General features: G+C 37.5%; 1 protein-coding gene and 1 long non-coding RNA gene across 2 annotated transcripts in view; both read left to right on the top strand.

Moving 5' to 3' along the window:
* Nucleotides 1-16,183, top strand: part of thsd7ba (thrombospondin, type I, domain containing 7Ba) — a 132,807-nt gene that overhangs the window by 18,386 nt on the left and 98,238 nt on the right. Inside the window, exon 6 of the mRNA XM_042427374.1 lies at nucleotides 12,562-12,762. Coding sequence (XP_042283308.1) covers nucleotides 12,562-12,762 — 201 coding nt within the window. The remainder of the gene's footprint in view (nucleotides 1-12,561; nucleotides 12,763-16,183) is intronic.
* On the top strand, nucleotides 7,989-11,052 carry LOC121907497. The gene is made up of 4 exons (XR_006098893.1): nucleotides 7,989-8,620; nucleotides 8,723-8,878; nucleotides 9,559-9,654; nucleotides 9,750-11,052. It is a non-coding gene; the product is annotated as an uncharacterized LOC121907497 (long non-coding RNA).

Below are 16,183 nucleotides of genomic sequence, written 5' to 3'. Positions count from 1 at the left end.
TTTTAATGTCTCACAGCAGTCTGTCTAGTGGTCTCACTGGTAGTCCGATATGATTGAATTATCCACTTAAATTCTTATTAAGAAGTCCTGTTTTTTATATGTTTACAGTAATAATTTAGTCAAAGGATTTTATAAGTATAAAGAACAAAAAATCTCCCACATTGATCTTTCATAGCTCCATGAGGTCTTGTTAATTCAATGGTGGATGTTTTTGTTGAACTGACAACAAAGCTGTTAATATTTCCTCACACATATTTGGAAGAAAGCACAATTGCAGTTATGTCTTCTCCTCAACCTTTATACCTTTATTTCAAGTTCAGCGGCAGAGACCACTTTCATGCACTCTATTGCCTCCCAGACATGCACCAACCCCCCCCCCCCCACCCAAAAAAAAAACAGTACAGCATCAAATTTTCTAAATTAGTGGTACTTAAGATAATCAGGTGAACTGCAGTTGGGCTCATTATCCTGATAAATTGAAAGAAAATGGAAGCAATGTAGTTTTGCATGCCTGATGCTAATTTGTTATATGCACAATGTACAATGTACCCATGGTGTTTCCAGTTTGAGTATGGCTGGAGACCCTTGTCATATATGGTGAGAAAGTGAGGAAGCCACTAGGGGTGTGCCCGAATACAAATACGTTATTTGGCAAAGCACAAATAGTGGGCTTTTTATGAATATTTATTTCGTACAAATGTTTTAAAATTATTTGTTTTCGGGAAGAAAAAAAAAACATGTCAAATACCAGCGTGCAGGTCGGTTACATCACTATCTCAGTCTCTCTCCTCTGCTCAGCTATTATGTCTATCAGCAGGTCTCAATGAGGGGAGTCACATCTACCTGCTACCTGACGCACATTTCCCAATATGGACATCTGTCCCGTAGCTGGGGGTGTTCCCCAGAGTTAAAGCTGAGCTACTGACACTAGCAAAGTGCTCCCAAGAGACTCTCCATAACCTGTTGTTCCCCTTCTCCTTTCCACAAAGTTAGTTTGTAAAAAATAGGCTGTAAAAGTGCAAAGCAAAAATCGCCTTTGAAGTTCTTCTCTACACATTACATGCTGTGCTGTCTCTGTGATATGGGTGTATAAATAAGGAGAGGTCTGCCTGCACACCAGCAATGCTCTTGGTTTAGCTCAGTAGTCAGCGCAGTTGTCTATGATCTGGGAGACTTGAGTTTGAGACCTGGTGTGGGGACCTCCTTTGTAAGATAATTTATTCATGAACACTTATTTTAACACATTAATATTCTAAAAAGCGTAATAAAAACAAAAACTGGATTTTTATGCCTATTTCCACCTTTATTCAAATACAAATACAAATGTAAATAATTTTGCTACCCCGACAAATATAGATACAAATACAAATACTGGGCTCTCTGCACATCCCTGGAAGCCACACAGGTATACTACCTTCCAAGCATGTAGGAGAACCTATGTACTGTGGCTGCAAAACTTGCAAAAATTACGAAATGCCCTCTCTAGTGCAAGTGTTTTTTTTTACACGACCCCTAACCCTAATCACCTCACTGCTCATTCCTAAACCAAACCAAGTGGATGTGTCATGTAGTAAAGTGGGTGTGTCCTGTAGATATTGCGAGTACGTGGATAGACCTACTTGCCGTGGAAGAGGACTCGCTCCCCATGTAGATATAAAGGGCTCATTCTAAGTTAACAAAAACACGATTCTTATTTTCATGGGATTATGCACTAATGAAAACATACTTATGAATATTGTATTCCATTTCTGCCAATATTTCTGCCAATAGATCCCCCTAAATCTTACACACTTATCACAGTTCACGATCGAGTTTGAGCTGAAATTAGTCATTATGATGGACATTTCATTTCTGCTACACTCTAAGGAATGATTCATGGGGTTAGTGAGTAAAGCTTAAAATCAAGAGCTTTTTAAGTATAAAAATGTATTACATTTACATGCTTTAGTCAGTTGATAACTTATTTTAAGAAGTTGGGCAAAATGAAAATAAAGAAAACTGTCTGAACTTAGATATATATCGATTTTGAATGAACATTTTTGCCTTGAGTTTTAGGTTAGTGCAACTTGTATATCTAGCGAGCGTCCTTTAAAAGCAGAAAAAAGACTTAATTTGCCCGGACTTCTTGCCAGACCACGCCTACCACAAGAGAAAGGAGGGGGAGAAACCAGGAGTTTGCATGGAATGTCATTTAAGGCTAAGGTATTTGGTGAGTAACTATTTTTGCTTTGTTTTATTTGCAACAGTTACTAACTGTAATAGCACACAGTGCAAGAAATCGTTTTTACACAAGACTAAAAATGAAATTATAGCTTGTCCTAAGCTAATTCTGTGATTGTAAATTTGGTAGACTTTTAGCTAGCTGGGGTCTTTTTTTATGTGTTCTTTAACAGTTACAGGGGCAGTCGAATTATGTTAATTGGCACTGAACTTCTGTAGAGTTAGTTGTAACACTGCAAAGGTAAGAGAATGCTTTGTCCTAATTTAAAGTTGGCAGTATGTTGATGAGAGTTTGGTCAGCAACAGCTGCATGACTAGGCTGTTTGATATTCATGACTAACCCTGTAAAAAATGTAGGTTATTACAAATATTTCAGTTTTAAATTGGTGCATGTTGATGTTTAAGCCCTAGAGTTATTTTTGTGTGAGGTTAAAGTTGGTTGATTGAGCCTCAGCTAAAGAATATTCTATCTCAAAGTGCAATCTGCAAACTCTTGTACACTTTTACATATAAATGAACATCCGTTACATTCAAGCCCATGCCAAACGGGTTCACACAATGTGGATTGAGCCTATCACTACCAGATAAATCTTTCTGGCCCAAAAACCATTTTTCCCACACACAATCATGGCGAAAGGAGCAGCTGTAAAATGGTGGATACATTTTTTTGAGTGAAGATACACAGACTGTAAGCACTACAGTCTGAATCACCTAAAATTTAAGTTCAATTCATTTAAACAGAACTTTGCTTAGTTTTTAAAATGGATCTATAAAATTAGCACATTTGAAATGCCAAGAAAGACTGATCTCTTGAAGCATTACAGACTTAGACATGGCCATGGTGGAGAATTTCTCCCTTGTCTTTACTGGGACTGTTATTGCTCATTTAAAACACCCATCTGTCAAGAAGCCATTCGACCTGTGAAACAGTGACCCACACACAAGTCCTGTCTTGTAAATGTCCATGTTGCTCTTTAAACAGTATCTCCACAGAAAGAGAATACTTTGAGCACATTGACTGTCATTTAACAAAAACAGGAAACTGTGTTTTTGAAAATTGTCCTTTCAAAACAAACATTCATGGAACATTTGCCTCTCATAGGAGCCGGAAACACACTCCTTACTCACTGGATGACTTCAAGCCTGAGCTTTTGCAGAGGTATGTCAATCCTTTAAATGTAGGGGATGATCCTGTTGTTGAAGAGGAGGGTGCAGTGAGTGAAGATCCTCTGAAGAGAATTACCAAACTTAACTAAGAAGCCCACCTGCTAATGACATTGGAAAGCATATTTAATGTACTGCAAAGGTGTTTTGATGAGTTAGTGGAAGAAGTGTCATCAGCTTCAGGTCCTATTTTAAAAGAGATTTTACGGACATGCTTGAAGAAGCATAATTTTGAGGCTGATGATTTGATCATCTCAGAGATGGTGACAGACCTATGTGAGTGCAACCAAATTACATAAGCTCTAGAAAGTAATGGTCCTCCTTCCACCTCCTACAAAAGAAGAGAGTATTTCAAGGAGAATGTTTCCATGGTGGAACCCATAGAGTATTTGCTCTGCCAGCAAGCCCAATATGTACCTATCTTGAAGTCCTTACATGAGGTTTGGAATGAAAAAAGAGATCCAGGATTTGCTCACACACAGCTGTGAAGCAGACAGCACGATGGCACAAATTTTAACAATACATTGCAGTCAGAAAATAATCCAGCCATTCCTCTCGTTCTGCATGTGGATGATTTTGAAGTGTGTAATCCACTTGGCATGTCAAGGAAAAAAGTACAAAATTACTGCTATGTATTGGGTTTTAACTAATATGCAACCACTGCTCAGATCCTCGCTACACATCAATCTACCTTGCCATTCTCTGCAAGGCTGATGATATAAAAAAGGTTTGGCTATAGTGCTGTGTTAGAACCATTGCTAAAGATCTTGCCAGCTTAGAAGAGGAAGGACTTTACATTCCTTCATTAGGCATACAAGTCAAAGGCACTGTGTATTGTGCTGTTGCAGATAACCTTGGTGCCCACTCTATCAGAGGATTTGTGGAGAGCTTCTCAAGTACACGTGTGCAGGTTTTGTCTGGGAAAAGATCCTAGTTCCAAGTAAGAGGGTGGGTTAGAACTGGAGCATTTTGTCTTAGGACAATACAAGAGCATAGGGTGCATGTTCAGACAGCATAGGGAGATAAAAGTGAGTGTGATTGTTATGGAGTTAAGAGACATACATTTTGATGTTTTATCTGGCTACCTACTTGATTTGTTACACAAGGTTGAAGGTATTTGAAGGTATTGTACCTTTAGAGTTAGCACTGTGCCTAAATGACTTCATCAAAGGGAAATATTTCACGCTTGATGAATTAAATAAATTAATTAAAGAGTTCCCATACAGATGGGCAGATAAAACAGATGCACCACAGCCAGTTCCATTGACTTTTGCTGCAAGAAAAACTGTCGGTGAGAATGCCCATGAAAATGGGGCTTTGCTTTGCTGCCTTCCCCTGATAGTTGGAGAAAGAATACCAGAGAGTGAATCAACATGGCTGGTCCTTCTGAACCTTAAGGACATAGTTGAACTTGTTCTGTCTTCTGTTCATACAGACTTAAAGGGAAATTCTGGTATTTTTCAACCTGGACCCTCTTTCCCCATCATTCTAAGTGACTAATGGGGACAAATTTTTTTGGAATTGGTCCAGTATTGAGCGAGAGTGCCAAGGTGGCTAGTTCTTGTGTTTACCTTCATTGTCAGACACTTATAATAACAATCTGAGCCTGTCAGTGGCAAAATCAAGCACTTTTGGACATACTTTGACAGGCACAATTGCCCCCAAGGATTATATTGCAACCTGTTTTGCTGCTGCTGACTGAAGCGCTCCCTTTTTTCCCTTTAACTACTGTATTTGTATCCTTGAAAACAAGATTTCTGAACATTGGCACAGAGTCCTGGCGGCTTTCCCTCAGGAAAGACTTATTTAGAAGCATCATTTTGTAGAGCACTACCCACAGCTGATAAAGGCTTTTGGTCCACTCATGTCTATGTGGACTACACACTTTGAAGCTAAATACAGCTTTTTGAACCATGTGGTCAGGCACACAGTTGCCAAGTCCACTTATTATAAGTGACTATGGACTTGTTTTTCTGTAAAGTCGCTTACAAATATCGATAGTAGTGGGGTGTGTTTTTTGGGCTTGTTTCTTAAGTATAGTTGCTTATTTGGGCTTGCTCCTTATATATCTAACGTTAAATAAAGTTTGACTGAGCTCCATCTAAGTTTTCAAATATCGCTGCCTCCTGTCAGAACCACACATATACTAGCCAACATTAAAATCCTTAGCTGTGCCCCAGGGGTTCACTGGTTAGTGTGTGTGCCACGTAACATTAGGCTGAGTCCTTGCCGCAGTGACCCTGGTTTGATTTCTGAACCAGACACTTTGCAGCATGTCATCCCCTCTCTCTATATCCCATCCTTCCTGTCTCTCTCTATTATACCTGTCTTTTGTAATGATTGTGTAAAAGGCCAACAAGATATCTTTGTTTTGCCTTCACTGATATAATCATTTGGCCGGTTTGTTATATGCAACTTCTTAACTTTCATTTCATTCATTTATTTACTCATTCCTCATTTTTTGCTGGCCAGTTGGTTTTGTTCAACTTCTTTAGAGTTAAAAAGAAAAATGTAAAATTACAAGTTACAGTATTTTTGAAATGGTTACTTATGAAATGCAAAATAAATTCATACATATATACAGTATATTTAAATTGATTAAGTGACCTCTCTCTCTCACATTGTGGTAGGTAAGGTCGCCTGCTTTGGGAACCTAGTCGCTTCTTTTGGACCTGTTTCCACAGACCTGATTGCTTGTTTCTCTCGCGAGATCTGGCAACACTGGTCAGGCAAACCCACAGATTCCGAAACATTCTGTTGTCTCTCACAGTGAAGCATAAATTAATGGTTGCGTACCATCTACATGGCGGTAAAATTGTTCAGCCATCTCTACAGGTAACAAAACTGTCAACAGTGGATTTGACTGTGCTGAGGGAAGACATTAAGAAAGCATTGGGAACAAAATTCTCCGGTGAGACGTTTGTCCAGATGGCAAACACAGTATGTTACAGTGGCACCAGTTACTCCACTGGAATGATCTTGGCACATGGTTCAACGGATGGTCGGCCAGATTTGTGGATTTAATTCAGATAGTTGTAAATGGGAATGGGAATTGGCTTCATTGTGAAATGTTTAAATGCATGATATACTGAACATCTTAGAGGCTATGAACTTGGAAACACCAGAAGTGTTAAAGTGATTGAGCCAAGTGAGTTGTCTGACATCTCCCAAATGGCAGCATACACTGTGGCAGGGATGCGTATGGTGACCCAGAAGTGCTACATTTATGTACCATAGATGGCAAAGTGGTCATTAAACCTTGTCATTTGTTTGACTTTACCCATAAGACCTAAAAAAGTGTTTAATCAAAAATGGCATCATCCTCTCCATATATGGGGTTATGGTTTCATGAAGAAAACAAAGAGGCATTTTACATTAACGTACTTGCTCAACACTTGAGCACAAATAATCATTTTCACTGGAAGGCTTGTTCAAACAGTGAGAAATTCGCTTCAATGTATGACTCCTCTGATGTGCTATAGCTTCATTTTTCTGGCTAATATGTCTGCCTTGTATTCCTTTTTTGTATTTCTTTTTTCTCCATTTTTTACACTTCAAAATGTGATATATTAAATTTATAATCAGACATCAGGCAACACTTGTGTCTTGCTTTGCCAGAAGCCTGGGATGCCTTTTAAACCTGGACCATGCTGATTCTCACTGCAAGAGGAGATGAGACTCTTGATGACTCTGCCAATATGCAGATATAAGGGCAGATAAATATGGGCTCCATATAACTCTGAGATGGTGAAATTTTGTCATAGTTGTGGCTTTTTTGTGAAATTGCCACATTACTTAAGCCACAGGAATTTCCTAACCTTTGTAGTCCTCCTCCTCTTGTTATTTGCCATTGAAATAAATGTCTTAAACATTTAGTCAAACTATAAGCAGGTATACAAATGGGCTCTTAGTTTTGCAGTAGGACCTGTAGAAGTCTACTTTTGGACAAAATGCATTGACACAAACTTAAGACTTAGTGTCAGGTTTGTAAGGCTTGTTAAGAAATGTCACTGTGTAATGTGAAAGCTAATTTCTTGGAGATGTAATCCACAGCATACAGTAGAACCTTTCTGCATGCTAGTTAATTTCACAAAAGTTGATGAAAAGTCTAAGTCCAAAGCTAATGTCTCAGCTCATTATCAGTGTTAATATTCTCCTCTTACACTGAATGTTTAGGGGATGTGACTGGATGTATTCTATAACTCAAACTGAAGTGATGGTTTGTCTTGTAGATGTTCCAGTGTCTCATCAAGCCAAACTTCAGATCATTCTTCAGGACCATGACATTCGTAAACTGGACTTACCTTATGGAATCCCTGGGACCTGTGGGTGAACTTGAGTCTATTGTAAGAAAGACATTTATGCTTGATCGGAACTTTACTTTGCATTATAAGGATGCTGATTCTGGAGAGGAATATTTTTCTCTTATCCTAACAAGTGACATCAAGGACAAGGACACAATTAAGGTGGTTCACATTGTTACATTTCACATTGGTGGCGGTTTACATTTCACACTGGTGGTTCACACTTACTCTGTCCTTTACTTATGTGGACAGTTCTATTGAAAGTGCATCAGACCTCCATCCATAGCTCAGCAGCCTCAGTTTATACTTCAGTGACCTCCATCCATCCTTCTAACAGCAGATGCTCTTCTGGCAGGATACACTGATTCTTTCATCATCTGAACATTCGCAGCAAGGATGGAATTCAACTCAACTTTACCGCCATCCTTCCAGACATCCTTAAGAAACTGGCTGAAAGCATCTTTCAGTATGCTGCCGACACAACAAGCATGCAGTTGCTGAGGTGCTGATCCAGAAGCATCCTTGACTTAAAGAACTGGGATCATATAATGGATGCTACAGATGGCAACAAAGACTGCAATATAAAATAGGCAACTATAGATCTAAATTGAGAGGGCTTGGAAACCCTGAGCTTGATGTGAACTCTCTCAAAAAAGAGGCGAGCCCATGAGAAAGCACCTGAAAAGAATATCAAAAAGCCAAGAAAGGCAGAGGTGAACTATTTACTCCCTCTCCCACAAGGAGAAACAGAAGGAAGTTTGGAACATGAAAGAGTGGAGCTCATTAATGAAGTAAAGAAGAGGAACAACTGTCAGATCATCAGTGAAAAAATGGCAAAGACATTCTCCATTCGCAGGCAGGAAGTTGTCAATCAAGCACCACCAGTCGATGACTTAAAAGACCGATGGCCTGCTTTCTTTGATGCAGCTCAGGTATATTTTTTCATAAAACAGTTTTCAGTATGTGCTATGCTAGTCAATTTTTTACGTTAAGAAATTGTGCCTTTTTTTTATTTGTGCCTTATTTTTATACAGCTAAACGACAAATTCAGAGGGATCACCACTGTTAACCTGGAGACAACATTCATGGAAAAACTGGACTAGTACTCCCTGAAAATAATGTCCTTGGTGTCCTCAAGAGGAGGGGCTGCAAAAATGAATATTCAGTGCATAGGGAACATGCTGCTGGAGGTATGAATAAATGTAACATAGTTCATTTCAAATAAATCCACTTTTTTCTAGTAGGTGAAGTTGGGTTAGTTGATCATGATTTATACATTAACTCAGGCTATGAGTGGTTCTGTGCTGGTTCAGTGTCACTGGAGAGTGAATATTTGACTTAAATTTGACAGGTGGCCAGAAATACAATTTCAAATGAATACTAACATTACTCATTTTCTCCTGGTTGTGTTTAAAGGAAACTGTTTGCCACCCTAACGCTTATAGGGGGATAATATGTGAGATGTTTTTTACAGCTCAGTCCTCTGCTGCCAAGTTGCTAAGAAAAAAAACATCAATTAAAACAAAACTTAAATTTAAAAGCCTTCTTAAAATTAAATGTGCTATTAAAAGGAAATAGAATTGTGGATAATGATTAATTAGCAAATGTAACGATTTTTTTTTTGCTGTTTTTCTTTTTTCTTTTTCTTTTTTTTTTACCTGGAGTTTTATAATGCATAATTGAAAGTGAAAATTCTAACTAATTTAATTGAGTTATAATTGCGTTAAAATGATCAATTTATAATTTGATTATAATTAAACACAGTAGAAATTGGCCCAGCCCTGATCAACCTCATCCTTCCCAGTAATGTAATTATTAAAAACCCATCCTCATGGAGGAGCGGTTTAACTTTTTTTTTTCTTATTCACAGGATGAGTCTGTGGAAAGGAGGGAGAGGGAGGTTGCTATCCGTGGCTTAATGGTGTATCTCAGAGAAAAGGCGGAGGATCTCTTTAAAGAGCAGTTGGTAGGTAAATCAGACACTTAAGTTCAGACACACTGTACTTTGTGTTACTCTCATTTTTAAATATCATGACACTGATTCTGACCTACTTATGTCAGGATGGTGGGGACATTACCAATGAAATGATGAAGACTGTTGTAACCAGAGGTACCGTAACATCTGATCAAGCCAGTGCAAGGAACATTATTGAGGAAACAGAAGATCTGGAAGACCTGGAAAACCCAGACCCTGTGCCTTGCTAATAGGGCTGATATACACACTTAACTTCAAAAGAACTGAAAAACACTTTTGAGGCGTTTCAAAAGATATTCCTTGAGCTGGATGAAAGTCAGTCCAAAGTAATGTCTCTAAAAAATTAACTCTGTACTAAAAAATGTGAAGAATTAGGCTGTCCTAAATTTCAACTGTTATGTTTGTAAAGTGTTGTTATGCAACAAACAGCAGCTGTATTGTTGACAGTTGGCATTTTATTAGGTACACCTAGCTAAAACTAATGTAGTTTAATACAACAGCGCTGCAATAAATCCCACCAGCATGAATGTTACAGTGGTCAGTGTTTTTGAGACAGTTTTACAGGGGTGTTAGTTTAACTTTATGGTCATTTTGGAGGCTGTAGTTTGTGATGTTGAACTGTATTGTGTGTTATAGAGGTGTTATCAATATTTAGTCTTCTCTCACTGAAATAAAGTGAGAGACTAAACAGAAGCACGTCAGTATAATGCAATACAGTTTTACAACAAGCACAAAGCTGTTCAGTGTCAAAATGACAAATTTGAATCAACACCTCTTTAAAGCTGTCTCAGCAAAAACTGAATATGATTAACCCTCATGAAGGTAGGACTGTTAAAAAACTGCATTATTTTTATCTAGGTGGACTCAATAAACTGGCAGTTGAATGTATGTTGATCAAATCTATTTCTGATGTTTTCTGTGTTCTTTTTTGGAAGTACTGATATGTATCAGATATGTATTTACAAAGTAACTTGGAAACCTTGCTTCTGTATTCCTTGGGGAGAATACATATATCCATTTGATGTGTTTTTTCCAACACCGGCAACACTAAATTTATGTATTCCTTTTCACATAGTGTAAAGTGTTATTTTTTCATTGCATTCTTTAACATGCACAGAGAAAGAAGCACTGGAATCAGTTCAGGGGTTTGGTCCTCCAAAATCCACATTAATAATTTGAATATGCTGTTGTTTTTGTTTTATCTTGATATCTTGAAGGGCAACTTCCTGGTAAAAGCCTGCAAATATTTGACTTCATGTGTTCATTTGGAGCTCCCAAACACACTGTTAGATTTAGTTAAAATTCATTTGCGAGTGGATTTATTTATTTATTTTTTTGTCCAAGTACTGTTGGATGTGGGCATGTTTATTTTATGCACAGATGATGATTTAAAAAATGTCCACAGTTAAAAAACTATTTGGAGATAAGTTGACAATGGTTTTACAATAAACAATTGATCATAAAACTGGAATTTGTATGTGTAATTTATTCTGACTGAAGTGAAATAATAATACTAATACTCAAAAAAATTAAACAATTTACACAGACATTTCTGAGTAGAATGGAAGTAAAACAAAGTGGTAATAATAGCTTAAATGAGGTAATATGACCACTTAAAATCACCAAAACCTTTTCATTAAAATTAAGTTGGTTCAACTTAATTAAGCTTTTAGAGGACAAAGAAAATCATGTTGATTGTACTAAAGTAATTGAGTTAGTCTTACTAAAAAAAGTCTCATGGGATTTACTGAATAAGGCTGAGTTGGAATTACTTAAAAAGCCATGCAAATTGTTGCTTTAATTTTTTAAGCCAGTTTTTTAGAGTGTACTATACAAAGATGCTCAGTAGGTGTTGGTGTAAAGCCAGTACACCTCAGCAGGTAGATCCAAATTTAGTACAGCAGTGGCAGTGAAATGACAGTAAAACTCAGTAATTGGAAGGACAGGTGTTGTTGTGAAGGTCTTGCCAGCTACTGTAACTTCACCCTGATCACTCTCACTTTCCTACTTTTTAAAACACCTTCTCCTTTACTGTTCCATTGTGCTCATTATCTCCCTCACCTCCCTGTGTCTCTCTTCTCACTTTGGAAATGGGGCTCAGGTGGTGATCGTTTTTTCCTTTTTTTTTGTTTTTCATTTAGTTTATATCTGGGAGTCCTAAAAAACAATAATTGTATATAAATGTTTGTAAGAATGTCAGTTTTAGCATTTTAAGAATCACAGGGATTATCCCTAAAGTATACACAACATTGCTTACACCACTGACGACTTCAAAGTTTTCTATCATTCACTGCTAACTAGATTTCTAAAAAAAGGAAGAAGGTGACTAACTTATCAGATGAAAAACAAAACCATTTTAGTGAACTTAGACCATAGCTATAGTATATCAAACATAATTTTGTCTCTAAAGTACTATTATATCAAAACAGATTTGCAAAATTACAAACTAAATTAAATAGCAAGAAGAGTTTTGCTGTGAAGAAACCATGGCAAACAAGAATAAGGTTAACACATACTGTATTCTGTTAATTGCTCTTCTTTGAAACTCTTGTTTTTGTGGTTCACCTTTAATTTGCATAGTTATCATGGAGACATGATAGCTTTTATTGGGAGGTGTTGTTGGAGCATATTTAATGAGAGACCTAAATAATTGACCACTGAGATAATGTCCAGTTAAGTGCACATCTATCAGAACTTTATGTCTATTGCAGAAGGTGCAGTATCAGCTAGGGTACTGCACATACTGTACAAGGACTGCACTGAAGTGTACTACTTACTGGTTGAGAGGGAGTTCTTATCAAATGTGTGAGACAAAATGTTTACTGCTTTTAACAGGAATTTTAAGGGCCTCTTTGACAACCTGTTGTGTTCCCTCCCTCCATGCATCTTCTCTGTCAGGTTTCAGACAGAGGAGGAGAAAGGCGTTGTGGGAATCCAGCAGTCCTCCAGAGACCTGCCCTCATCTAGTAGAGTCCATTCCCTGCGAGGACCCTGCCTGCTACCTGTGGCAGGCTCAACAAGAGGGAAGATGCATTCCCACTAAAAGGGCCTGTGGTCCTGGAAGTGCAGTCCAGAATGTGACCTGTGTCAGTGCTGAAGGTAATGTCCTTGTCCTGTAATCCATGTGTTCAGTAGCCAAATGAGTCTACTGTGTCCCAACCTGGGTTTAACTCTTCATAGTTTTTAAGTCATAATACCTTCTTTACCTTCTTGTTAATTGGTTGATCTTCTTGTGTAAACAATTTTACTGAGAGTGGAGTCCAGTATGCACAAATTATTAGTGAATATACAAATATAAGAGTTATTGGTGAATATACAAATGCAACATAAAGATAATTAGTGAATATAAAATTCTAATACAAACACCATTCCCCTTTTAAGACTTGTAGAAAATAAAACAGTAGAAGAAGAGAAGGAAAGGAAAAGAAAACCCAACTCCCCAACCCAGCACACCACTCAAACTAGACACCCAAAACAAAACCAAAGGATCCTATGTTATGGTGGTAACAACAAACCAAATTAATAGCATTAGACTCTTTTTTTTGTCTTCTCCAAATATTGAATGAGAGGTTGCCAAGTGGCATCAAATAAGTTCACCTGGTCACTTCTAATATATCTAGTCTTCTCCACCTCAAGAGTATTGACAAGCCACATTTTAACATCAGGAATGGCTTTACCCTTCCACAACATCAACAAGCATTTCTTAGCTGACATAAGACAATAGTTGATAAGTCATCTATGAGCCAATGTGAGGTTGTTTAAAGTCTCTGAAGTATTAAAAATAATAGTTTGTGGCTCAGGTTCAATTCTTGAATCAAGAATTTCTGAAACTATATGGAAAATGTTGCACCAGTACATCTGAATCTTAGGACACATTATGTAGCAGTGCACTAGAGTGGCTTCATTAGATTGGCACTTATCGCATAGATAAGGAACATAAGGGAACCACTTATTAGATCTTAGATTTGGAGAGGTGTAACCTATGTACTATTTTAAATTGCATCAGATAGTGTCTGACATTAATAGAGCATTCATTAATCTGTTTTAAACTATGATTCCATTGTTCCTCTGCAATCTGGGTATTTAGATCTTTTTCCCATTTCTCTCTTATGGGAAAAGTGTCCATCTATTCAACCAGCAAAGCTGTATAAAGGATAGATACCAGGCGAGGAATATATGGTGAGAGCTTGACAGTGGATCTAAGTGTGGAGTCAGTTATAGGCTCATAAGATAGTATGAACATCTGAACACAGTCTCTTATCTGAGGTGTCTGAAGAATTTATATCTAGGTCATTTTAATTTGTCAGCTAGTTGTTGAAATGAAGCAAAATCTCTGTCAATAAACAAATCTAGTAATGTCTGAATTCCAGCATTTTCCCAAATTTTGAAAGCGACATCTAAGGTGAATGGTGCAAATGAAGCGTTTCCATAAATTGGCATCAGGGAAGCTAAAGATCTCCAATGGACATGCTTGTTTAACTGCTTCCAGATGTGAGTTAATGCATATATTATTTCATAACTCTGGTATTTAGATTTGGTAGGTATGGAAGGAGATGGGAGAAGAGCCCCTGGATTATATGGGGAGCAGTCTTTTCTTTCTAGTAGTAGCCATTTACGAGAGGCAGTGGAAAAGTGAAAATGAAACATCCAGACATGGACATTTACAGCCCAATATTAGCGAATGAAATTGGGTAGAGCTAATCCTCCCTCCGTCTTGGGTTTGCATAAGTGGATCTTTTTTTATTCTGGGACATTTGTTATTCCAGTGAAATTGGGTGATGATGGAATCTAGTTTCATAAAAAAGGCCTTTGTTAAATAGATTGGGAGATTTTGGAATAGGTAGAGCAACTGGGGTAAACCGACCATTTTAACTGCATTAACTCTGCCCATAAAGGAAATAGGCAAGGTCTGCTATTATTTTAAACATGATTGTAATCTGCAAATAAAAGGAGAGAAATTTTCTTTAAATCAGTTGTGGTATTTTCTAGTACCTGTATTCCTAAACAGGTGAATTTGTTAGGAGTCACCTTGAATGGAACGATGTTTAGTATATTTGGGTTGTGCAGTCTGACCAGCATGAGCTCATTCTTCTCTCACAGTATCCAGAAGGACTACCAAAAACAGTAATTGTTTCTAAGATTCTCGGGATGCTCACACATTTATATATAATAATATATCATCTGCATATAGGGAAATCCTATTTTATGTCATGTCTGTGTCATACCCGGAAAGAGGAAGTTCGGTTTCTATTTTCTCAGCAAGAGGTTCTATCACTAGTGCAAATAAGAGAGTCAAGAGCAGACAACCTTGTTGTGTACCTCTATGTAATGCAAATTCAGGGGATACTGTTTGGTTTCTCAAAGTTCTGGCCCTGGGACTTTTTTATTAAGTGGTTGGATCCATTTGATAAAATGTTCACATAAGCTGAATTTGTGAAGTACACTAAATAAGATAATTCCACTCAACCTGGTTAAACTTCTTTTCTCCATCAAGTGCAACAATGACCAGGTCTTCATCAGATGCTTGTGTGAAATATAAAGGAGATGCCTGAAGTTAAAAAAAAAAAAAGAATGTTGTATTGGAATAAATCCTGTCAGGGTGAATGATTTTACTGATAACTTCAGTCTTGCCAGCCAGAACCTTGGCAAATGTGAACGTATCTAAGTTGAGCAAAGCTAAAGGACGGTACAAGCCTGCATCTTGAGAATCTTTGTCCTTCTTAGGAATGACAGTTTTAACTTCCTTGTACATTATTTGTGGGAGTTCTTCATTCTCCAGTGCACAAGTAAACATATTATGCAGGTGTGGAAATTGGTTCATCTTCTTTAAAACCATCCAGTCTGTCAAGACAGAGCTATGATTATTAGCCATTGTTCAGCATTAGTTGGAGCTCATGTATTCATTGTTTTAACCTTAAACTGGTGCTAACTATAGAATGCAATGCATATTCACAATATAATTAGAGCTAAAACTAGCTGTAAAATTCAGCAAGTCCATAGAAAAGCCATCAATGCTGTTGTCTAGGCATGTATTATTATCAGTAGAATCTTGATGCATGAACTATCAGGTATAATGTGATCCATTGTGCTAAACCATATCATCACATTAGGTGATAAGAACATCAGCATTACTGGAGCATGCATTATATATAAGGGCCCATCACAGTGTTTATGGGCACAGAAAATGTCGGCCTGATTAAATGTCAGCTGCCTACCAGGCATTAATTGCTCATCTCCATAGATTACAAACCTAATTGTATCGTTTTTTCACCTGTGTTGTATTATTCTGTCACAATGGATCATGTGTATGTTTATCAGGGAGGCAGTGGAGAGTCTAAATGTATTATCCAACAGGAGAATCTAATGAGTTTTGACAGGATAACTAAGAGTACAAGCTTTTGAAGGTTTGAGGAAAAAGGCTTATGAAATTCTCTGCGCTGGATTTATTGTTCGTGATTGTTGACAAGTTGTTCATTGTTGCCTTCTTAATTGGCTTATCAGACTTACTGAGCACATTGGG

The sequence above is a fragment of the Thunnus maccoyii genome, chromosome 11 (assembly GCF_910596095.1).
Source record: "Thunnus maccoyii chromosome 11, fThuMac1.1, whole genome shotgun sequence".
Classification (NCBI taxonomy): Eukaryota; Metazoa; Chordata; class Actinopteri; order Scombriformes; family Scombridae; genus Thunnus; species Thunnus maccoyii.
Note: the sequence above shows the minus strand (reverse complement) of the source record. Positions and strands in the feature narration are given on the sequence as shown.